The sequence below is a fragment of the Canis lupus genome, chromosome 30 (genome assembly GCF_011100685.1).
Source record: "Canis lupus familiaris isolate Mischka breed German Shepherd chromosome 30, alternate assembly UU_Cfam_GSD_1.0, whole genome shotgun sequence".
In the NCBI taxonomy this organism is placed as follows: domain Eukaryota; kingdom Metazoa; phylum Chordata; class Mammalia; order Carnivora; family Canidae; genus Canis; species Canis lupus.
This window is the reverse complement of record NC_049251.1, coordinates 38,808,322-38,833,862: the sequence shown is the minus strand read 5'-3', so window position 1 is coordinate 38,833,862 and position 25,541 is coordinate 38,808,322. Positions and strand designations below refer to the sequence as shown.

General features: G+C 46.4%; 1 protein-coding gene across 1 annotated transcript in view; it reads left to right on the top strand.

The window, feature by feature from the left end:
- Positions 1-7,185: 7,185 nt before the first annotated feature.
- PTPN9 (protein tyrosine phosphatase non-receptor type 9) overlaps positions 7,186-25,541 on the top strand; it is a 72,811-nt gene continuing 54,455 nt past the window's right edge. The window contains exon 1 of the mRNA XM_038581036.1: positions 7,186-7,307. Within this exon, the coding sequence (XP_038436964.1) occupies positions 7,245-7,307 (63 nt within the window). The 5' untranslated portion in view covers positions 7,186-7,244. The remainder of the gene's footprint in view (positions 7,308-25,541) is intronic.

Here is a 25,541-nt window from a genome sequence, read left to right as displayed (position 1 = left end):
TCCATCCACGCCTGGGCACAGCCACTAGCGTCCATCGCGAGCGGCCTTTCCAGCAGGCTGGCTGTCCCTTCGAGCCTTCCGTGTCTCCCTCTGCTTTGGCCCCGCGGGTCTTGTCCGCAGTCCAACTGGGGAAATAAAAGATGGAACTCAGCCGTCAGTCAGTTCTGCTTCTCACGGGCAAATTTAGCAAAAGCTTTTGCAAGGGAGGAAGTGCAAACTGGTTCAAGCAAGGTTCCATTCGTGGACCTAATTCATCCATTCTGCCCTGGACTCCGGTTAGCAAGAGGAGTCAAAGCGAGGGAAAGCAGTGCGCCTCCGATGACGGTTCCTCCTTCTTCATGTTGAACCGTTTCTCACAAGCCACTACGTATCCAAGGGAACCAAACCAGTTGGGTACTCTTTGATAAAAACTGGACCTTGTTGGCTAGAAAAGTACAAACCCAGTATTGCAGCCAGCATCGACTGGGGACCACCTCCCACGTGCTGTCCATCACACTAGGTCCTGAAGGAAGAGGAATGGCTAAGACATGGTCCCTGCCCCCAAGGAGCTCACGGTCTAGTGGGAGAAACGGGCAAGGAAGCAAATAATTGTCACAGTCACATTGTCAGGTAGGTAAACTGTCGTTAGGTAAACTGTCGACATGGGTGGCAGGTAGAGAAGTGACATAGAATCGTGACTGATCAGCCTGTGATTTAGGACTGGTGCGCAGGGTGTCAGGCGAGAAAATTGCGGAGAGAGCCAGCTCATGGTTGAGGTTACAACAAAAGCAAAAACAAAAATCGCCAAGAATCGCAATAGGTAAGGACTGGTCCCCAGAGTATTTTAGGTAATGGGAGACTGTCACCTACATGGGTAAGATTTTTCACCTTCCCTGTGGAGCTCACCTTCAGCTGTTCTCGTGCTGAGAGATGTAGCCTGTGAGTAAACAAGAAGAAAATGTTCACCCTAAAAAAAGAGAAAAGAAAAAAAGAAAATGTTCACCCTAGACGTTGGTTAGCAGTGTGGCCTTATTTACTCTGTATCTGTTCGCCTTTTAGAAAAAAGCCGGGGTGGCTCAGTGGTTTGGCGCCTGCCTTTGGCCCAGGGCGGGATCCTGGAGACCCGGGATCGAATCCCACGTCAGGCTCCCTGCATGGAGCCTGCTTCTCCCTCTGCCTGTGTCTCTGCCTCTCTCTCTCTCTCTCTCTCATAAATAAATAAATCTTAAAAGAAAAAAAAAAAGCCAGTAGGGATTTTTGAGGGGACGGATCTTTTGTAGCCAAAGCTTGTGTGTATGGCACAATGTATTGTTTCCACAGGCAGTCGACAGTTTGAAGCAATGTTTGATAGGAGCTTGGGATTCCAGAAGTAGAAGTGTTTTGGAGAAAAGGTCTTAAAAATCCAATCACCGTTCTGGAAATGTCTCTTTTCCAAACAAATATACCTGAGCAAATATAAGAAAGGCAAGAGAAAATGGTGGGCTAGAGGTCTCAGGGTTGGGACCTCTGGGGGGCTCAGTGGTTGAGCCTTTGGCCCAGGGCGTGATCCTGGAGTCCCGGGATCGAGTCCTGCGTCGGGCTCCCCTCATGGAGCCTGCTTCTCCCTCTGCCTGTGTCTCTGCCCCTCTCTCTCTGTCTCTCATGAATAAATAAATAGCATCTTTAAATAAAAAGTAGAGACTCGGAGTTAAGGTCTTTTTAAAATTTTATTATTTTTTTTTTAAGGTGGCTGTCTTCAGTGATTCAGTAATTCAACACATTTATAAAGGCCTGTGTACTAGATACTAGGCTCTAGATTCTGGGGGGCCAGGGGCCGAGAAGACAGAGGTGCTTCCTGCCTTCTTGGGGCGTACAGCCTACTAGAGCGGGCAGGGAGACCCAGCTGATGGGCATAGAAACAAGGGCATAGTTAGAAACTGGGATTGGCTCACTGATTAAAAATAACAATAAGAAGCGAGACAGAGCTGGACAGGGCGTCTAATTCAGTTTAGGGAGTAGCCAAGGAAGATCCTGCTGAGGAAGTGACTTGAGCGGAGATTTAAGGATGAGTCAGACTTGTCTGGTGGAGATAGTAGGAGGAAGGGGAGGATAAGCTTTCTAGAAAGAGACCTGAAACCGTTGCTTTAAAAAAGTAAAAAACTGGGGCACCTGGGGGCCTCAGCAGTGGAACTCCTGCCTTCGGCTCAGGGTGTGACCCCGGGGTCCCGGGATGGAGTCCTGTGTCAGGGTCCCTGCATGGAGCCTGTTTCTCCCTCTGCCTGGGTCTCTGCCTCTGTCTCTCTCTGTCTCTGTCTCTGATGAATAAATAAATCAAATCTCTTTTAAAAAATATGATTTTTGTCTGTTACTTACACTCCCCCAACCCTACCGTCACCTTCCTCCCAAAGTCTTGTAGCCACACATTACAAAAATCTGAGGAGGCTATGCCAATACACGTGGGCCTACCTTGATTTTTTATTTTATTTTTTCAAAGATTTTATTTGTTTATTCATGAGAGACAGAGAGAGAGACACACACACACAGAGAGAGAGGCAGAGACACAGGCAGAGGGAGAAGCAGGCTCCATGCGGGGAGCCCGACGCGGGACTCGATCTGGGGACCCCAGGATCACACCCTGGGCCAAAGGTGGATGCTCAACTGCTGAGCCACCCAGGTGTCCCCGGATTTTTTTTTTTTTAATGAGGATAATTTCGGCGCTCTCATAGTGTGACGGGGAGATGAGATGAATGAAAGTCATGGGAACAGTGCCCGGCACGTGGCAGGCACACACTAAATGTGAACCTAGCATTTCGGCGTTCACGCGCGCTCTAGTCTATTTACTGAGTCTTCTCGGATGGGCCATCACATGGTTTCCAGTCTTTTGCTACCTTTGTACGAGAAGCCCTGTGGCGTCTCCAGGACTTGCCCGAGCTGGTGACAGCACCTTGATCTGGAAGGTTGGCGCGGGCACTCGGGCCAGGCCAGCCGGCTCCCTCCCCCGGCCATGTCACCCGCCTGTCTGCTCAGAACCTTCCCAGCGTGTCCTGCTGGGCCTGGGGTGGGCCAGAGGTTCTGGAGCACGTCCCCGACCAGCCCCACGCTGGCACTCAGCTGTGCCTCCCAGAGCGCGGCCGGTGCTGCCGCCGGCTCACCGCACTGAACCCCGGCCTTGGCGGGTTCTGCTCTCCAGAACCCCCCCCCCCCCACCCGCAGGGGCCCAGCGCCTGGAGCCTCGCCCTCGCCCACACTAAGCCCCGTGACCTGGGTGCATCGCTGACCTCCCGCGTCCTGATGATCCCGGGCAAAACCTCTCCTGTGTCCTGCCACTTCCTACTTCAGCCTTGTCCCGGAGCCATTTGCCTGCTCCAGGAGAAAAACTATATTTAAGGTATTACTAAAAGTTTGGGGGGGAAGATTATACAACCACATGCAAAATTTAAACATAGACACGCTATGCCGTTAGAAGCCAAAACCATGGTTACTCTTGAGAGTAGGGACTAGGAAGGGACATAAGGGGGACTTTGGCAAGTTGGGAATGCTCTATTTCCTGATCTGTGTACTGGTTACATGGGCGTGTTCAGTTTGCAAAAATTAATTCATGTGGTATACTTACATTTTCTCCTTTCTGTACGTATATTAGGCCTCAATAAAAAGTCGAAAAAAAAAAAAACAACCCAGCAACTTAAAATTTACAAAAGACCAGCTAGGGGAAAATCGCTCTCTTCCTTCTTTCCTCTTGAAAGACATTCAATGATTGAAGATTTTATTTATTTGACAGAGACAGAGAGAGAGCGCACAAGCAGGTGGAGTAGCAGAGGGAGAGGGAGAAGCAGGCTCCCCACCCACCACGGGCTCGATCCCAGGACCCTGGGACCTTGATCTGAGCTGAAAGCAGACGTTTCACTGACAGAACCACCCAGGTGCCCCCTCCCAAGCCTTTTCTGTGTAGCAATAAGTTTATATGTTCTTTATTCTTCTTTGTACAAACGACATTATTATGGACACTATTTGAGTCTTGCTGTTTCTACTTCACAATATGGCCCAGGGATCAGTCTAGAGCTTTACATGTGGAAGAGACCATTGTCTTGTTCATTTTGTAACCCCAGTGCATGGCATAAAAATATACTTGTTTAATAAACGGGGACAGCCTTGGGTGGCTCAGCGGTTTAGCGCCGCCTTCGGCCCAGGGCATGATCCTGTAGACCTGGGATCGAGTCCCATGTCAGGCTCCCTGCGTGGAGCCTGCTTCTCCCTCTGCCTGTGTCTCTCATAAATAAATAAAATCTCTAAAAAAAATAATAAATGGACTGTCTTCCAGAGGAGTATTTGGTTGCAATACTCAAACTGTAATTCTTGTATGGGGTGATGCACTCAACCTAGAGTCACAGCCTTGTTGGTGCAAATAACCTGCCTGTGATAGAAACAGATCCAAATAGCAGGGATTACTTGTTTTATTCATAGCAAATTATGCTCAGAGACTGAGATTACCTTTGTCAATAATTTATTTAACACAGGTTCACTGCAGGAATTATAACTTCTAATAACACTTCACAAGCCAGTGGCATAAGGGATGTTTCTTAATAAATCAATAAAGAAATAACATACTCTAAACCAATGGTATAGTAATCACACTATTGTTTCAGGCAAAGTAACGATGACAGAAATGAAGTCCAAATCTAGATGATGTGTACATTTCTACCAGTTGGTTCCTGGTGGAGTCGGCCCTTCCAAATAACAGCGAGCTATCAGCTGTCCGCTTTGGTCCCCCTCTGCTTGGGGCATGTGGCTGGCAGGCTACGGCGCCAGTGCTGGCAGGCAAAGGGGGCTGCTTGGAGGGTTATGGCTCCAGGAGTATTTACACGCCTTGTGCCACTGCCTACAAGGGGGAGCCTGGGCATATCCCTTCTTTTCCTCAGACTGCGTACGGCTAACCGCCACCGCTAAGCAAGAGGAGCCCGGCCACAGTAGGAGCAAAGTGCCTCAAGATCTTTGGAGAGCCATTTAGGTCAGCAAAGAGTAGCCTTGCCCAAACTGAACACTCTAGGGTCACTGGTCAAACCTCCTATTATTTTTTTTTTTTTAAAGATTTTATTTATTGGGATCCCTGGGTGGCTCAGTGGTTGAGCGTCTGCCTTCCGCCCAGGGCGTGATCCTGGAGTCCGGGATCGAGTCCCACATCGGGCTCCCTGCATGGAACCTGCTTCTCCTTCTGCCTGTGTCTCTGCCTCTCTCTGTGTGTGTCTCTCATATATAAATAAAATCTTTAAAAAAACAAGATTTTATTTATTTATTCATGAGAGACACAGAGGAAGAGAGAGAGGCAGAGACACAGGCAGAGGGAGAAGCAGGCTCCATGCAGGGAGCCCCACTGGAACCGGGGACTCCAGGATCAGGTCCAGGGCCTAAGGCAGCGGCTCAACCGCTGAGCCACCCAGGCTGCCCCAAACCTCCTGGTTTTTAGTTGCAAAGTCCACCATCACACGATGGACAGCGCTGCTGTTACTATGGTCAACGTAATGGTCCTCTCCACTCCCAGCACAAGAGTTGGATCAGGAGGTCCTAACACCCAACCTCAAAACCATTTCATCAAAACAAATTCAAACCACAAATAACGTTGTCCACAAGAAGCTTTCAAAAGCTGGATTTGAAGTCGCCACGAGTCCGCGCACAATACTTCTCTAGGCAAGGGCCACCTGACTGCCGTCTCACTGCTGATGGAGAAGGAGAGGAAACCAGAGGGAGGTCGCTTCTCAAGTCCTAGAGGGAGCGTCAGAAGCCAGAGCACCTTCCTCGGTGTCCGAGGACCCCTCCCTGGGCCTGTCCCCAGCTCTGCGGGGCTTCGGCCCCGGGGGTTAGCCGTTGCGGGTGGGCTGGACCGGTTCTGTACTTCTTTTTGCTCTGGAACCATGCAACAGCACAGCGGGCCGCCCGCTTCCCGGTGCCTCCGACCGACCGCGGGCTCCGTCCTGCGGCACCGCGAAGCCGCACTGGGAGCCCCGGGCGTGCAGGGCCGCGCCGTTCCTGGGTGAGGGTCGACCCGCTGCTGCTCCCCTGCGGGACTGAGCGCGGCTCCCGCTGAGGGCCGCAGGTGCGGGCGCCCGGGCGGCGGTCGGCGGTCCTCGGGGGCGAAGGGGGTGCGGCCTGCGGGCGCGGTGCCGCGGAACACCAGCCGCCTCCCCCGACCCCTGCGGCCCTCCCCCCCGCGGCCCTCCCCCCCAGACCCCCCCGCAGCCCTCCCTCCTCCCCTCCGCCCTCCTCCCGCGGGGTTACCCCCCCACCCCCGCAGCAGCCCTCCCTCTTCCCTGCGGCCCTCCCTCCTCCCCTCTTCCCCCTCCCCCAGACTTCTCCCCCACCGCCCCTCAGCCCTCCCTCTTCCCTGAGGCCCTCCCCTTGCCGCCCCCCCACCCCGTCCTTCTTCCCCTGCGGCCCTTCCCCCACCGCCTACCCCCCCACGGCCCTCCTTCCTCCCGCACCCCCCCCCCGCAGCCCTCCCTCTTCCCCGCGGCCCTCCCCCCTGCGGCCCCCCTCTTCCCTGCGGCCCTTCCCCCCCAGATCCCCCCGCAGCCCTCCATCCTCCACGCAGCCATCCCCCCTCCCCCCTACTCCCCCTGGGCCCTCCCCCCCGCAGCCCTCCCTCCTCCCTCCTCCGTCCCCCCGCCCCGCCCGGCCTCCCCCTCCCGGCGGGTCCGCCCCCGCCCCGCCCCGCCCCGCCCCGCCCTCCGCGCCGCCGCCCGTTTGTGAATGAGAAGCCGCTTTCTGAATGGAGCCGCGGGGCGTCGGGCGGGCGCTGCGGCGCGGGCGCTGAGCCCGGAGGGGGCGCCCAGTGCGCGGCGGGGGCGGGGCGGGGCGGGGCGGGGCGGGGGGCAGGGCCGCGGCCCCGGCTCGGGCGGGCGGCTGTGGGCTGTGGGGAGCTCCCGCCGGACCCCCGACCGCCCGGGGCGCTGCGGGCCGGCACCTCGGGGCGCGGGGCGGGCGCGTCCCTGCGGGAGGGGAGGGGCGCGGGGGGAGGGGCGGAAGCCGGGATTTCCGCCGAGCGGGCGGCCGCGGCCCTTCCTCCGGGAGCAGACGCGGCGTTGGCGGCCGCCCGGCCTCTCCGCCCGGCCTCTCCGCCCGGCCTCTCCGCCCGGCCTCTCCGCCCGGCCTCTCCGCCCCGCCATGCGCCGGCCGGGCCCGGGCTGCTGAGACGCGGAAGCGGCGGCCGCGGACCCCCGCCCCGCCCCGGCCCCGGCTCCGGCCCCCGCTCCCCGCTCCCCGCTCCCCGCTCCCCGCTCCCCGCTCCCGGCGGGATGGAGCCCGCGACCGCGCCCCGGCCCGACATGGCGCCGCAGCTGACCCCGGAGGAGGAGCAGGTAAGCGGCGGCCGGGGGGGCGACCCCGGCCCAGGACCCCCGCCCCCGCCCCCGCGCCCCTGCCCCGGCCGCGGCCCGCACGCCCCTCCCCCTCCCCTGCCCCCTGCCCACCCGCGGGCCGCACACGCCCCCCATCCTGCCCCTGCCCACCCCCCGCACCCCTACCCCTGCCCCCGCGGGCCGCCCCCGCCCCCCCCCGGTGGCATCCAAGTCCCCGGCCCCCCCCCCGCCCCCGGGGATGCTCGGCTCCTTGCCCCGACGGTCCGCGGCTCGGGCTCGGCGGGCACGGCCGGGGGGCGGGGGGGCTGCGGCAGCGTCTCGGCTCCCGGTGAGCCCGGAGGGTCGCCCCGCAGCCCCGCGGCCCCGCGGCCCATTGTCCCGAGAGCCCCGGCCCCGCAGTTCCCAGGAGGCGGCGGCTCGCGGCGCCCCGGGGCCGGGTCAGGGGGAGCCCGGGGCCCCGGCCGCCCTTCCCGCGCCCGCTCGCCGACCTCGGGGGCCCGGCGCTGCCTAGACCCGGCCTCGGGGAGGCTGCAAGGCCACGGCCGGATCTCACGTCGTTAAGAAAAAGAAACACACCCTGAACTAAGGAAAAGATGAACCGCACGGGCGCCCCGCGCCGGCCCAAGCTCCCGGGCCTGTCCCCAGGGACGCTCGCGGCCTCCGCGGTGCGCGGCGGGTTCCCCAGCCTCGTCCTAGTCGGTGGGCGCCGAGGCCCTCATGTCCAGAAGGTGCTTGACTCCTCTCCTCGTCCGGGGAGATGACATCTTCCGCATGTGGCCTCGGACCGCCGCCTTGCCTTGCCTTCTCACGCCTTGAGATAAAATCGGCATCGGGAGGGGAAAGAATAAAAGAATTCTGCTCCGTGCGAGCCGTGGTTACATCCTGGTAACTGCAGTTGAGATTCATAAAATGCTCGTCAGGGCCTAGCGCAGGCAGGTGGCCAAGGGGCCCGTCCACCCACAATTAGGGAAATAAATGCTTCGGCACTAAGGTATGATGCGTTAGGTTGATCTGATTTTATTTTATTTTATTTTACTTTATTTTATTTTATTTTACTTTATTTTATTTTATTTATTTTATTTTATTTATTTTATTTTATTTTACTTTATTTTATTTTACTTTATTTTATTTTATTTTACTTTATTTTATTTATTTTATTTTATTTTACTTTATTTTATTTTACTTTATTTTATTTTGCTTTATTTTATTTTATTTTATTTATTTTATTATTTTATTTTTTAATTTTTTTAAAATTTTTATTTATTTGTGATAGTCACAGAGAGAGAGAATGAGGCAGAGACACAGGCAGAGGGAGAAGCAGGCTCCATGCACCAGGAGCCTGACGTGGGATTCGATCCCGGGTCTCCAGGATCGTGCCCTGGGCCAAAGGCAGGCGCCAAACCGCTGCGCCACCCAGGGATCCCTATTTTATTTTATTTTATTTTATTTTACTTTATTTTATTTTACTTTATTTTATTTTGCTTTATTCTATTTTGCTTTATTTTATTTTGCTTTATTTTATTTACTTTATCTTATTTTATTCTACTTTATTTTATTTTATTTTACTTTATTTTATTTATTTTATTTTACTTTATTTTATTAATTTTTATTTTATTTTACTTTATTTTATTTTATTTTACTTTATTTTATTTTATTCTACTTTATTTTATTTTATTTTACTTTATTTTATTTTATTTTATTTTACTTTATTTTATTTTACTTTATTTTACTTTATTTTATTTTATTTTACTTTATTTTATTTTACTTTATTTTGCTTTATTTTATTTTACTTTATTTTATTTTATTTTATTCTACTTTATTTTATTTTATTCTACTTTATTTTAATTTTTTTTCATTAGGCTGACCTTAAAGAGGCAAAACGCATTCACTTCTTTTCATTGGATTAGTCAGATTTAGAGTTTCTATGTTTCTAATACTTCAAGGCATTAGTATTCCACTGCGACAATGGCACTAGGGTACCTATTAAAAAATTAAGACCAAGGAAAGTAGATATTTAAGTATTGTTAAAGTCAGTGCTTTAGTCTGCACAGAGTATATACATATACGGGTGTGTTTAGAAAAAAATCTTTTACAGTGAACAATGTGATGGGCATTAACAAGAACTGGATGGGAACAGTTAAATATTTATTTTTTTAAAGATTTTATTCATTTATTCATGAGACAGAGAGACAGAGAGAGAGACCAGCAGAGACACAGGCAGAGGGAGAAGCAGGCTCTATGCAGGGAGCCCAATGCAGGACTCGATCCCAGGACCCCGGTATCAGGCCTGGGCCAAAGGTAGACACTCAACCACTGAGCCACCCAGGGATCTCTTTTCTTAAATTTCATTTATTTAAAAGAATATTTTATTTATTTATTCATGAGAGACACACAGAGAGAGGCAGAGACACAGGCAGAGGGAGAAGCAGGCTCCCTGCAGGGAACCTGATGCTTTTAAATATTTATTAAGATCAACAAGGATAGGGACTCCTGGGTGGAGCCCAGGATCCAGTCTCACATCAGGCTTCCCTTGGGGAACCTGCTTCTCCCCCTGTATGTCTCTTGCTCTCTCTCTGGGTCTCTCAAGAATAAATAAATTAAATCTCTTTTTAAAAAAAAAGATCAACAAGGAATGTGGGTTTTTAAAAATCATATCGTTTCCTACAAAATGCCAAGTTTTCAGGATGCCTGGGTGGCTCAGCGGTTTAACACCTGCCTTCAGCCCAGCTCAGGGCGTGATCCTGGGGTCCCGGGATCAAGTCCCACGTCGGGCTCCCTGCATGGAGCCTGCTGCTCCCTCTGCCTGTGTCTCTGCCTCTCTCTGTGTGTCTCTCATGAATAAATAAATAAAATCTTTAAAAGAGGGATCCCTGGGTGGCTCAGCGGTTTGGCGCCTGCCTTTGGCCCAGCACGTGATCCTGGAGTCCCGGGATCGAGTCCAGCATCGGGCTCCCGGCATGGAGCCTGCTTCTCCCTCTGCCTGTGTCTCTGTCTCTCTCTCTATCATAAATAAATAAACAAACAAACAAACAAATAAATCTTTAAAAAAATCTTTTAAAAAATGTGTTTTCTACAGGCATTTCAAAATGTTGGAAAAAAAACATAAAAGCATGATTCCTTTTTTTTTTTTTTTTTTTTTTTAAATTCCTTTTTAAAATTTGCTAGAGAGAGCAAGAGCGATCAGGAGAGGGAAGAGCAGGCTCCTCACAAGCAAGGAGCCTGACCTGGGCCTCAGTCCCAGGGTCCTGAGATGGGACCTGAACCAAAGGCAGATGCTTAACCAACTGAGCCACCCAAGCACCCCAAAAGTAGTATAATTCAAATTATTGTAATGCATGATAAAACTTTCATATTTTAGTTTAACATCTCATAAGAGCACTCTGCACTGTTAAGATTTATTTAAAATGTTTACCTTACGCAGCAGCAAGCTCGTGTTAGTCCTATCTCAGTGTAGTCATCATGGGAAATGACACATTCATTCCATAATGCTGCCCCACTGCTCAAACCAATTTTAGAACTCGTTTGAAGTTGATTCTAAAGCTTGTGGCCGAATCTTTGAAATATCTTCAGTGTTGGAAACATTTTGTACGTTTGAGAGTCAATTTGACTTTTGGACATAGCAAAAAGGCTTGGCGGTGTCCTAAGTAAAGTAGGGGATCACCGTGGGTTAACACGGGTTCAGGGCACAAGTGAACTGCATTTATGTACTTCTGTCCTTTCGGGGGGTAGGTAACTAACTGCCTTAAAGAGGTTTCTGGAGCACATCTCTCCTGAATATAGGTGTCCTCTACAGTCCTGTGAATCAGAATCCCAGAAGTTTTCTTGGACACTTTGCTCTCCCTCAGCCCCTGTACATGACGCATCAGATTTTCCTGAATATCTCTTGAATTTATCTACTTCTTCCACTTCCACCGTCACCCTACCCCCCAAGCTGTTGTCCTTGCCTGAGGAACTTTTGTTTCCTACTTTGGGATCTATCTGAATTCCTTGCTCTGTCCTGAAGGCAAAGGCGAACTGCGAATCTGATTGCAGCATCCTTTCAGCCTGGCTACTCATAAAGTAAGCAAGCGTTTCTAAAGCCCTTCGGCGGCTTTTCATGACTCTTGGGATGTCAGAGCTCTCTAACACGATCCACAGAGCCTCAGCCGCCCGAGCTCAGTCTCACACTTCATCTTCCTCCACGCACACTGGCCTTTTGGTCTTGCATTCTTGCTGCTTTCTCCCGCTACCAGGTCTTTGCACAAACTGCTTTCCTCCACTGTCCACTCCCTCTTCAGCCCTCACCTTCCTTGATCTCCCCAGTTAGGTTAGATCCCTGTTACTGGCTCTTAGAGTACCGTGTACTCTCCTTTATCTCACAAGTTGGCACTCGGTGGGGCTGCATGACTGGAAGCGCCACGAGGATCGGAGCCGTGTCTGCTTTTGCTCCCTGCCTTATGTCCAGGCCCGGCGTCGTGGCCCGCCGTTGGCGTGTGGGCATTCGGGAGGTACGGGAGGTACTTGGGGAATGAAGGGTGATTCTGTACAGGAGCTGCACCCAGGCAGCAGCATCTCCTTTCAGGGGGGCTTATAAAAATAAGGACATTGTTAATTGGGATATGCTAAGGATATTGTTGGTTTTGATATATATGTCTGAAGGTCATTATTATTGCTTCATAGTCTCCTTTCCCATCTAGGCCTGTGTTGAAATGATATTATACCAGATCCTCATTTGTGACTTTGATGTTCCTTGCCTTTATTTTCTTAGTTCTCCCTAATTACAGAGCCTACAAGTGACTTACAAGAGTGTGCTTTGCCTTTAAGCAGCTTACGTGAATAACAACAGGATCATAACAGTAACTGTTTCCTGAGCTCCTGCTTTGAGTCAGGCTCTGTGCTGGGCATTACACATAGAGTTAATCCTCATAAGATTGGAATTATTACCTCATTTTGCAAGTAAAACTCAGCCTGAGAGAAGGAAGTTGCCCAGGTTCACATAGGTGGCCAGCCATGGAGCCATGATTTCTACTCAGATCTGGATTATTTTTCCTCTACTGCAAATGTTCCCTCTGTTCTACTCCGTAACTTTTCATTAAGCAATTAGTCAACCTACTAAGATGTCTACATGGGCATATGATAGCTAATTTTTTGGTTTTGGTTTTGATATATGTGTGTGGGTTTTGATGATGCTTCTTAAAATACGGTTTAAAAAAATGCACGGGGCAGCTCGCGTGGCTCAGCGGTTTAGCATCGCCTTCAGCCCGGGGTGTGATCCTGGGGTCCTGGGATCGAATCCGACATGGGGCTCCCTGCATGGAGCCTGCTTCTCCCTCTGCCTCTGTCTCTGCCCCTCTCTCTGTATCTCATGAATAAATAAATAAAATCTTAAAAATAAATAAAAATTAAAAAATGCACAGAAGAAGGGCGCTTGGGTGGCTCAGTGGGTTAAGCATCTGCGTCCAGCTCAGGTTGTGATCTTGAGGTCCTGGGATTGAGCCTCATGTCTGGCTCCCTGCTCAGGGGGTGTCTGCTGCTCTCTCTCCCTCTGTCCTTGTGCTCTCTCAGTCTTTCTCTCTCTCTTTTGCTCTCAAATAAATAAAATCTTTTTTTTCTTAAGATTTTATTTATTTATTCATGAGAGACACAGAGACAAAGACATAGGCCGAGGGAGAAGCAGGCTCCATGCAGGGAGCCTGACATGGGACTTGATCCCGGGACCCTAGGATCACGCCCTGAGCCGAAGGGGGCGCTAAACCACTGAGCCACCTGGGCTGCCCTCAAATAAATACAATCTTAAAAACAAAATGCACAGAAGAAAAATTTTGGAAAACCTTTACTCAGGCCTATGTATTGCCAGCAGAGACAGACATATCATTCAGTCTATGCAGGAAATTGTGATGAAAGAACTCTTGGGAAAAAATGTGTTCCTTAAGATAAAGTTGATGACTCTTCATTTTGAGATGTAGTCACAATAAAATTTAATTTTTTGATATCTTCTTTTGTACAAGAGAAAGAACTATCCACGGAGCCACATTTGAAGAATATTATGTCTCCAAACTTTAAAAAGCCAGATGTTTTGTGTCAGGAATACTTTTTTTTTTTGGGGGGGGGGGGTATCTTTATGTTTAAATATAAAAGCCTTAATGGGCTGGCAAAATTGTAAATTTGGCAGTGTGAAGGTAATTTCTACATATCAGTACTAATCTTCATTCTTACTATGTTATTGTCTTAATTTCACTTTCCCAAAGCATATACTAACATTTGTAACTCGACCTAAAGTTGGTAATTTTATTGAATTTGCTATGTAATTACAACTAACTTGACCATCAAGGATAATTAAGGATCTCTTAATTTATCTGTTCTATGTCTATACCCTACAAAAAGTTAAGTGGATCTCCGTGGGTTACATCTGTTTGGGCACAAGTTTCGAGGAGAACTCCTTCTTTATAATAAACCATAAAATAAAGACTCAACTGGGATTCTAAGGATATTCAAATTCTGCAATTATCTCTTTTTAGGGTCTTTTGGTTTTGCATGGATTTCCCAGTAGTGATCCATAGGATAGAATAATAGAGTAGTTTTCCAAAATACATATGCATTTATGCTTATTTTCATTTTAGGCCAAAGATAGTGCTTCTCTCACATTAAAAATAATTCATCGGGCAGGCCAGGTGGCTCAGCGGTTTGGTGCCTGCCTCTGGCCCAGGGTGTGATCCAGGAGACCCAGGATTGAGTCCCATGTCGGGCTCCCTGCTGGGAGCCTGCTTCTCCCTCCGCCTGTGTCTCTGGCTCTCTCTTTGTGTGTCTCTCATGAATAAATAAATAAAATATTTTTAAAAATAATTCATTAATTTCTTTAAAGTTGCAGTAACAAATAATATTTATTTTCAAAACCTCTAAAGAAAATTCCTATCTATCTATCTATCTATCTATCTATCTATCTATCTATTTATTTAAGATTTTATTTATTCATGAGAGACACACAGAGAGAGACAGAGACATAGGCAGAGGGAGAAGCAGGCTCCAAGCAGGGAGCCCAATGTGGGATTAACCTGGGACTCCAGGATCATGCACTGAGCTGAAGGCAGACGCTTAACTGCTGAGCCACCCAGGTGTCCTTATTTATTTATTTTTTTAAAGATTTATTTATTTGTTCATGAGAGACACAGAGAGAGAGAGAGAGGCAGAGACATAGGCAGTGGGAGAAGCAAGCTCCATGCAGGGAGGCTGATGTGGGACTCCATCCCGGATCCTGGGATCATGCCCAACTGCTCAGCCATCCAGGCATTCTGAAAATTCCTATTTTAGAGTTAATGTAGTTAGGGGCATTATTGTAAGGATTAATAAGCTTGTCCATATAGAACACTTAATAGTAAGCACTTAGTGAAGTTAGCCATTATGATACTCTGTTTTTGAGTAGTGAAAGATTTTAGAGCCAAGTTAGCTTAAACTAATCCCAAGGGGGAAGATATTTATATTCACCCTGGGGACTATCACTTAGCATGGATTCACACGAATGTCAGAAAATAGTTATCTTGCAAGGCCAGGAGTGGTTCAGTCTATTGAGTGTCTGACTCTTGATTTCTTTTTTTTAATATATTTTTAAAGATAGATTTATTTATTTATTTATTTATTTATTTATTTATTTATTTATTTATGAAAAACACAGAGAGAGGCAGAGACATGGGCAGAGGGAGAAGCAGGCTCCCCACAAGGAGCCCCGTGCAGGACTGGATTCCAGATCCTGGGATCAGACCCTGAGCCAAAGGCAGACACTCAACCCCTGAGCCACCTGGGAGTCCCTGACTCTTGATTTCAACTTAGGTCTTGATCTCAGGGTCATGAGTTCAAGCCTCGCATTGGGCTCTACACTGGGCTTGGAGCCTACTTAAAAAAAAAAATAAAAATAAAAAAATAAAATTCAAAAAATAGGTATCTTGCAACTTTATAATGTAGTTTTCAAAAATCTATTCTAATTTCATGCTGTGGTTTGTGTTCTTATAACAGAGATCATCTAAAGTTGAAAATTTAACTGCCTTGCAGTGGACTTCAGAGATTTTTGGCATTTTTCCCAAGGGCAAGGGTTTTATCCTAGTTCTTGTGGCCAAGAACTTTACTTTTCCCACAGCCTCACATGTCCTATGCTAAATATCACGTGTCCCCCTCCCCGGAAGTAGCCATATGTCAAGGACCGGATGATTCATAATGTTACATAGAAGCTTTTTGCCAGTAACTACTGATACTGTAATTAACAATCAGATAAAATCTCATCTGGATATGAGAATTTTACTCTGTTAAAATTTTTGAGCACATCAAAGGTCTTGGACTTCACTGTTATGAAAGCTAAGGAACCTGAAGTTATTCCTCAAAGGAACCTGACCTTTATTACTTGTTAATGGATTAAAAAGTAAGACTCTGCTTTGGAAAGGAGCTGAACTGTTTTACAGACGTAAAAGTCAAAACTACATTTGAGTCTCATTCTCTGACCTGTATACTTGTATTATATTGGAAAAGATCGTAAAGTTGGGATACTGCAATTTTGTCTTCTAAATATTAAGCCTCAGGGCACCCGTGTGGCTCAGTTGGTTGAGTGTCTGCCTTTGGCTCAGCTCATGATCCTGGGGTCCTGGGATCCAGCCCTGCATGGAGCTCCCTGCTCAACAGGGGTCTGTTTCTCCTTCTTCCTCTGTGCTCTATCTCAAATAAATAAATAGTTTTTTTTTAAAGATTTTATTTATTCATGAGACACACACACACACACACAGAGGCAGAGACACAAGCAGAGGGAGAAGCAGACTCCATGCCGGGAGGCTGATTCAGGACTCGATCCCAGGACTCCAGGATCACATCCCGGGCTGAAGGCGGCGCTAAACCGCTGAGTCACCCGGGCTGCCCTCAAAATTATTTTAAAGAGAGCCATCTATGACTTTAGTACTGAGGTTTCTATGGACATTAATTTATGAATCATTTGTTCATTCGTTGAACAACTGGCTAATCTTTACATTTGCTTTTATATACATCATTATTACATGATATACATCATTATTAAAATAACTGTTGTTAAAAAAATAAATAAATAAATAAAATAACTGTTGTAGGGACACCTGGGTGGCTCGATTGGTTAAACATCTGCTTTTGCTCAGATCATGATCCCAGGGTCCTGGGATAGCCCCTCATTGCATTCATTGCTCAGCAGGGGAGCCTGCTTCTCCCTCTCCCTCTCCCTCTGCTGCTCCCCTGGCTTGTGCGCTCTCTCTCTCTCTGTCACATAAGTAAAGTCTTTAAAAAATAATAATTAAAAAAGTAGTCTTTTTTAAATTCTCTGCAATGGCCATGTATCTTTTATAATCAAAACCAATAACAACTTGTAAGAAGTGCTGCATGCTCTATACAAGTTTGGGATTATGTTACTAAGTGCTGAAATCCCAAGAATTAAAATTAATGCCAATCTGGCCTTTTTCTAAACACAATCATTTGCAAATGAAACCTTGGCCTTTTGGGAGGTGGCAGCATCGGGTCTTAGGTAAACATCAGGAATCCCCAGCTTCCCTTGTGGCTCTGGGAGTTTTATTTTATATTTTTGAGTTTGTTTTATCTTCTTTCTTTAATGAACTTTTAGGAGACAGACTTAATTTAAGTAAGTAAAATTCCTTACACTTACAAAATGCTCAATAAATAGTTGTGATAATGGTTTTCTTGTTCCCTATGGTACAGGAAACATTTTTTTTTTCAGATAAAAAATAGGAAGAAAAATTAATAATCTGAATTTGTAGCAGTGAGCTGGATGATTTCAAGATTGTGGAAGACTTGTGATGGTTACTGTGCACGAGTAAAGTATCTACGGGATGCTAGCAGGGCTGCATGTAGCTCATTTTATCCCGTCAGCTTTCTGTACCATCCATTGGTTTACTGATTAAGTTCTTCTTTCTAGGTTATACATTACCTTTAGCTGCATTGTCTTTTTTTTTTGTCAGATAAAACTTTAAAAGTTTAAAAAAAAAAAAAAAAACTTTAAAAGTTTGATCTAAAAATGACTTATATGTGGAATACAAAGAATAACGATTTTTTAAAAAGATTTATTTATTTGAAAAAAAAGATTTATGTCTTTGAGAGAAAGAGAGAGCTCATGAGAGCAGGAGCAGGGATAGAGGCAGAAGAAGAAGCAGGCTCCCCTCTGAGGAGGGAGCCTGATGCGGGGCTCGATCCCAGGACTCTGGGACCATGAACTGAACCTAATGCAGGGGCTTAACCGACTGAGCCACCTAGGAGCCCCAAAGAATAACAATTTATATCATCTGACATATCTTTCTTAAACAGCATTACAGCCTTTGTGAAAACATTCTCATTCCATTGTTTATCTGAGTGGTTCTCAACCAGGATGTTTTCCAACCACCCCCCCGCCCCGCCCAGGATAAATGTCCCTGTCTAGAGAGACATCTGATTGTCACAGTTGGAGGGTACTACTGGGATCTGTTGTTGGGTAGAGGCCAGGAACGCTGTCAGACATCCTATAATGTGTAGGGCAGTGCACCACAACCAAGAATTACTGACCCAAACTGGCAGTAGTGCCAAGGTTAAGAACCCCTAGTTTATATCTGAAGGATTTTGTAGTGCTTAGGAACAGAAATACAAGTTCCTACTTTTTAGCTGAAGATAGGTCTTTGGTTAACACATTTAGTATTTATTCAAATATGTGTCCCCAGACAACGATTTCAAGGATTAACTTTATATACTGAAAAAGCGAAAAACTCCGGTCTGTTATTTCATTGCACAACTATCCCAGAGGATAAAATGAGCCATTTGCAGGAGTTTTCAGAGATGGGGGGATTTCACAGGCCAAGCAGAACAGTGCTGAGCCCTGCCACGTAATGATACTAATGGGAAGTGTCATTTTTGCTTCCCCCTCTGAATGTTTGACTTTCTGTTTCTCCAGTGAGTGAGGTGATTATTATGTATCAGTCTCTTCCTTTTCATTGTAATATTTACTGAGAGGAAGATTATAAATGAAATACAATTTGTTCATTCTTTCAGCAATCATTTATTGTCCACTGTGTACCTAGTTCTTGAACACGGATGAGGGGCTCTCTGTTTTTGAGGAATTGCCCTCTAGTTCTCTCTAATCCGGTCTTATGTATGTATGTATGTATTTGACAGAAAGAGAGAGTGAGCACAAGCAGGGGGGGCAGCAGAGGGAGAGGGCGAAGCAGGTTCCCTGCTGAGCAGGGAGCCCGATGCGGGCGCGATCCTAGGACCCTGGGATCATGACCCATGTCGAAGGCAGGGCCCCGCCCGGTGCCCCTAAGCAGTTCTTGAATCACAGGGGACCCACCAAGGAAGAAGACCTCTTCTACATAGTGAGGACGGGGTCTCAGTCCTCTCTGCATCCTTAGTGCACATTGTGAGAGTTCAAATACACTCACTGAAGAATGAGTGAAACTATATTGAAATGATTCCTTACACAACCCATGAAGCTGGTATTGTTTTGCTCCAGATGGTTGTCTTTGTGATAATAGGGAGATGTTCAGAAGCTTCTGGTAAATTACCAAGGAGGCAGCAGTGGGGCTCAGACTCTGGGTAGGTGCAGTGCACCGCCTGGTAAACTTCATCTGTCACCGACATGTTTCTACCTATGACATACCTACATACATGTGCACCAAAAATGGCTCTCTTGGCCTTTTGGGAATTGAACATTCTGGTTTCTGCCATTCACAAGCTCTCCTACAGAGATAGGGCTGTACAATGTACAATAGCTGCTTATTGTACATTTATTCATGAAAGAAATTATATGCTTTAATGGGGTAGTGAACTTGGAGGTTCATATAGGCTCTGGTGGTACATACCTCTCAGAATGTCCTAAGTCTCCTAATGTCCTAATGTCCTAAGTCTATATATATATAAAATGTTTAAAGATTTTATTTACTTATTTATGAGAGACACAAAGACATAGGCAGAGGGAGAAGCAGGCTCCATGCAGGAAGCCTGATGTGGGACTCGATCCTGGGACTCTGGGATCCCACCCTGACCAAAGGCAGACGCTGAACCGCTGAGCCCCCAGGTGTCCCACGTTGCCTGTATATAAAGCCAGGCTCTAGCCTTCTATATGTGGAGTCGAATCTTTCATATATAATCATCAGCATAATGGGGAAGCATATATAGTAGACTTGCCCACTAATAACTAAGATGAAACTACTGCTTTTTGTTTTTTATTTATTTTTATTTTTTAAGATTTTATTTATTTATTTATTCATGAGAGACACACAGAGAGGGGCAGAGACGCAGGCAGAGGGAGAAGCAGGTTCCCCGTGAGGAGCCCCATATGGGACTCGATCCCAGGACCCAGGGATCACAACCTGAGCCAAAGGCAGACGCTCAACTGCTGAGCCACCCAGGCGCCCCTTATTTCTCAATTCTTGCCAAGTGTAAAAGTAGAGGAAAATTTTTCCTGAAAAAAAAAAGGAAAAAAATTTTTTCCTCCTGGTTTTCACCTTCTAAACACACACATTTTCTCTTTCTTAGATTCTTTTTTTTTTTTTAAGATTTATTTATTTATTTATGATAGACAGAGAGAGAGAGAGAGGCAGAGACACAGGAGGAGGGAGAAGCAGGCTCCATGCAGAGAGCCCGACGTGGGACTTGATCCCGGGACTCCAGGATGGCGCCCTGGGCCAAAGGCAGGCGCTAAACTGCTGAGCCACCCAGGGATCCCCTCTTTCTTAGATTCTTAAAGGAAAAAAAGAGTTACTGGAGGCAGTCCTGAAACCTTGAACATAATACATGAGCACAAGAAAACAGTTTTAGGGGATCCCTGGGTGGCGCAGTGGTTTGGCGTCTGCCTTTGGCCCAGGGCGCGATCCTGGAGACCCGGGATCGAATCCCACGTCGGGCTCCTGGTGCACGGAGCCTGCTTCTCCCTCTGCCTGTGTCTCTGAGCCTCTCTCTCTCTCTCTCTGTGACTATCATGAATAAATAAATAAAATCTTTAAAAAAAAAAAAAAAAAAAAAAAAGAAAACAGTTTTATTTGGGAAAAGTCATTTGTTTCACTGAGAGTTTAACACTTCCATGCCAGGAAAACCCCAGAAGTAAAGAGAAAATGGTATTTCTGATGAGGTCAGGGACTTAAAAGTGATACAGTTAGCAAGATTAAAATATATAGGATTTCCAACATACTTTTTTTCAAAAACATAGCCATCCATCTTTTTTTTCCTTTAGCCATCCGAAACATCATTTTCTGTTTTTTTTTGTTGTTGTTGTTGTTGTTTGTTTGTTTTGTTTAGATTTTATTTATTTCTTTGATAGAAAGTGTGTGAGAGAGAAAGAGCATGAGCAGGGAGAGGGGCAAAGGGAGAGGGAGAAGCAGATTCCCCACTGAGCAGGGAGCCTGACCAACTCTGGCTGGACTCCGCTGGCCGGACCCCAGGACTCCAGGATCAGGACGTGAGCTGAAGGCAGATGCTTAACTAACTGAGCCACCCAGGTGCCCCCAGAGCATCATTTTCTTTCTTGGTTGATGTCAAACTAAGGAAATGCTAGCTTTGGAGATGATTTTTGAAAAAATTAGAAGCAACTGGAGATTTGTGTTTTGAATGAAAATGCTTGGAAACTCTAGTCAGAACCTCTTCTTGTAGTGGTGCTGTCCTTGCCGTGCTACAAATACTGGTAAAAGTCTACATCAAAACTTGTGGTAGTAATAGTGGCTAAGCAGTACCTATTAGGCTAGCTATAATTTTTTTAAAAAAGGAAGAAAATAAGAAGTATTGGTACTGTTGGTGGGAGTGTCAAATGGTGCAGCTCCTGTGGAAAACAATTTGGCGGTTTCTTAAAATATTAAACATACAACTAGCATGTGACCAGCAAGTTTCCTGCTAGCTGTATGTCCATGTCATAGCAACATTATTCACAATAACCCAAAGGCAGAAGCAATTTGAGTGTCCATCGACTGATGGATAAACAAAATGGCTGTGTACATACAATGGAATATTATTCCTTAAAAAAAGAATGAAATTTTGATATATGCTACAATGTGGATGAACCTCAAAACCACTGTGCTTATTGGGGCACCTGGCTGGCTCAGCTGGTGGAGCATGTGACTCTTGTCTCAGGGTTGTGAGTTTGAGCCCCACATTGGGTGTAGAGAATACTTAAGAATAAAATCTTAAAAATAAAAGGGACGTCTGGGTGGCTCAGTGGTTGAGCCTTTATTGCCTTTGGCTCAGGGAGTGATCCCTGGAGTCCTGGGATGGCATCAGCCTCTCCGCAGGGAGCCTGCTTCTCCTCCCTCTTCCTATGTCTCTGCTTCTCTGTGTGTCTCTCGTGAATAAATAAATAAAATCTTTAAAAAAAAAAATCTGGGATCCCTGGGTGGCGCAGCGGTTTGGCGCCTGCCTTTGGCCCAGGGCGCGATCTTGGAGACCCGAGATCGAATCCCACATCAGGCTCCCGGTGCATGGAGCCTGCTTCTCCCTCTGCCCCCCCCCCCCTCTCTCTGTGACTATCATAAATAAATAAAAATTAAAAAATGTTAAAAAAAAATCTTTAACCCGCCCCCCGCAAACCCCAAATCCATTATGCTTATTGAAATAAGCCAGACACAGAAAGTATAATTGTACTTAGAAAAGGTATAGCTAGAATAGGCAAGTTTGTATATAGAGAGTAGAGCAGTAGGGGCTGGGGGGAGATGGGAATGAGGATTGTTGTTTAATGGGCACAGCTTTGTTGGGGCTGATGACAAGTTTAGGTATAGATAATGGTGATGGTTACCCAACATTGTGACTTGATTTAGATGCCACTTACTTCTATACTTATGAACAGTAAAAATAATAAATGTCATGTGTGTATTTTACCACAATGAAATAATGGCTAAGCACTATTCTAAGTGTTTTACAGGGATCCCTGGGTGGCGCAGCGGTTTAGCGCCTGCCTTTGGCCCAGGGCGCGATCCTGGAGACCCGGGATCGAATCCCACGTCAGGCTCCCGGTGCATGGAGCCTGCTTCTCCCTCTGCCTATGTCTCTGCCTCTCTCTAGCTCTCTCTCTTGTAACTATCGTAAATAAATAAAAAAAAAAAAATTAAAAAAAAAATAAGTGTTTTACAGGTGTTAATTCATTTAATGAATAATATGCTTGGTGAGGCATAGGAAAGAGCATAGGTGTTCATTCCACTTCTGGTTTGGCTGCTGATTTTGAGCCTAGAATCACGTATGTAAGTGCCATTTCTTGGTTACAGAATGTATCTATGTTAATAATTTGTTAGGATGTAAATTGTGATCTGTTTTAAACTCCTGGATGTTTCACCTGTGAGATCCAGTTCAGGTCTACTCTGTAGGAGGAGTTTTCTGTGTAGGACAAAGCACTGACTGTTACGATGGAAACTGACCCAATTTGTATAGCATCTTCGTCTCCCCTCACCCCAATCGCAATATAGTTCTGGGAGTGACGTGAAATAGTAATGATTTAGAGCAATAGTTTTCAAAGAGTGGTCTCCAGACCAGCAACATGAGCATGCCCTGGGAGCTTGTTAAAAATGCAGATATTCAGGTCTCACCCCAGACCTACTGAACCAGTAAGGTACAACAATCTGCATTTTAACAGGCCTCACTCAAGTTTGAGAACTAGTGATCTAGAGAATAACTAAAGTGTTGTGTTTGTGGGGGAACCATCTAAAAGTCAGTTTAGATACCCAGGCTCACTTCATGAAGAGAAGACCTAGATTTATAAATTGAGTCTAGTACTGTAGGAATAGAGCTGGTCTGCACTGGATGGAAGCTCCAGGAGTTACCTGATTCTGGACTAGAGCTGTACTAGGCCATGGTAAGGGAAGAGTGAGACAAAACTCTCAAAAGATCAGCATTTACCATGGTTTCTCTCAGCCATAGAAAGCGCCTGTATCTACTTGAGAAATAGAAATGGAACCGCAATATCTACATGGTTAAAACAACAGGGCATTGAGACACCTGATGTCCACTGCAGATGGCATTCCCTAGAGAGACGCTTGGCTTCCAAGGGAGTACTGAATGAAAGGAGACGCAGGCTGTTCTGATTCAGCCAGGAAAACCTGCCAACTCCGACAAGGCCATTCCATAGGGAAGCTCATGTTACTGCAATGTCAGTTGCCCTGATAATCTGGACCTAGGAGTTACCAGATTTTACTGTCTGCGTCCTGCCAGGAGCTGAGCCCAGTTCTAATTGGAATTGAAAGTGGGGCGCTGCAGTGAGGACAGCCAGATTGCGGGCAGCTTTTCTGGGCCTCGTCCTTTGTAGGTTTGCAAATGGCCTCTTAGGTACAGTAAACTGTTCTACCGTTTTATGAGCATGCATACATTTGCCTGGAGTTGATCTGATAGCTTCCTTAGGTTGGGAAATACTGATCCAGTAAGTTTGAAATGGTTGAGGCCTGAGATGGCCGACGTTGCCAAATGCAGTTTTCTGGCCAGCTGTATTCCTTTTGGGGGTAATGGAGCTGCAGGTTATGGAGACATGTATGGAAGGAAGAGTCCCAGGTTTTTGAGTATGTGATGAAGACTCAGGATTTGGTTACCTAAGCACAAGGTGTGGGGCCTATCTCAGGAAAAAAGGCAAGGGGCTAGTTAAATCTGATGTAGATTAGCAGTAGCAAGTCTAATCCATAGGCTAGGGCCAGATTGGCAACAGGTCTGACATCCCAGGTCCTAGAGTTTTAAGCTAGAAATCATCTGGTTACTCCTTGTCAGATCCATGTGCCATTGGCAAAATTGAATTTGAGGTGCATGTGGGAAGAGATCAGAGGGAAAGGGGGAGAGAAAGATGGAGAAAAGGAGATGAAGATGAAGGGAGAAATGTTTTAGTTATTGAGAAACAGAAGCAGTTGATGAGTAATTTCTGTTGTATGAGTGGAAGAACTAGAGAACTGGGAAGGAAGGAACTAGTTACTGTGTTTTTTTTTCTTTTCCCCTAGTTTCTATGTTTTCCATATTCTGATCTTTTCCTGAATTGATTCTAATTTGCCATTGACCTTAAAATTTAGCACTCAGGACTGAAGACAGCCTTACAAATAAAATCTGATAGGCCTCCTTGTTTTGGGCTTACTTGCTTTGGACACTGTGCTTCTGTAATGTGTTCCAAATTCGCAATAATTTTGGCAGTCTCAGCAAACTGTTGACTCATAGGTTCAAGTCAACTGAGATCCCTAAGTCTTTTTTTATGTGTTTCCGTTAAATTTTTTCTGGTGCTTCTAAAATTGACTTTCTTGCTCTTATCCTATATAAATTTTATTTCATTAGATTTCATGTTCACTGAACAGTTTTTGAACATTTTGTGCCCAACACTTTACAAATATTACCTTTTCTCCCACCTTACAATGATTCTGTGAGGTAGAATTCCGCTTTTATAGAATAGAAATTAAGGCTCAAAGAAGTTAAGTAATTGGCTTACATTCAAAACAGTGAAGTGATAGAATCTGGTATTCAGACCCATCTGACTCCAAAGCCTCTTGCTTTTTTTTTTTTTTTTTTTTTTAAAGAAATATTTATTTATTCATGAGAGACACACACAGAGAGGCAGAGATACAGGCAGTTGGAGAAGCAGGCCCCATGCAGGGAGCCCGATGCGGAACTCGATCCCGGATCCTGGGATCAGCGCCCTGAGCTGAAGGCAGACGGTCAACTGCTGAACCACCCAGGCGTCCCGTCCCGCCTCTTGCTTTTAAATACCAATCTTGGCCATTGCTCCATCCTGTTTGGATCTTTTAGATCTGTGTTCTATTTTAAATGTTATTTGTTCTCTTAGCTAAAGTCTCTCTCATATGGTCAGCATGACCCAATGCTCTTACCTAAGTCATTTATAGCAGTGGGACTGGGCCAAGGATGGATGCAGAGCAAATCAAGGGAAAGAGCATGGCCTTGAAAGTCAGATTTGGTTTTGGAATCTTGGTTGTATCATCACAAGTGGTGTGACATGGCAAGGTCCTTAACTTGTCTGGGCCTCTGTTTCCTTATATGTGAAATGCCTTAACACCTACAATGGATCTGTTGGAATGGGTGAATAAAGCATGGATGCAAAGTGCTTTAGGTTATGGCCCATCCTAGCATACTGTAAATAAACATTAGTCTACTTGTCACCCTCCTTTCAGGGAATTCCTTTAGAATTTTTTATTTTGGGGGTGGCTCAGTTGGTTAAGGGTCTAACTCTTGGTTTCAGCTCAGGTCATGATCTCAGGGTCCTTCTATCAAGCCTCAAGTTGAGCTCCATGCTGGGGGAAAGCGTGCTTGAGATTCTCTCTT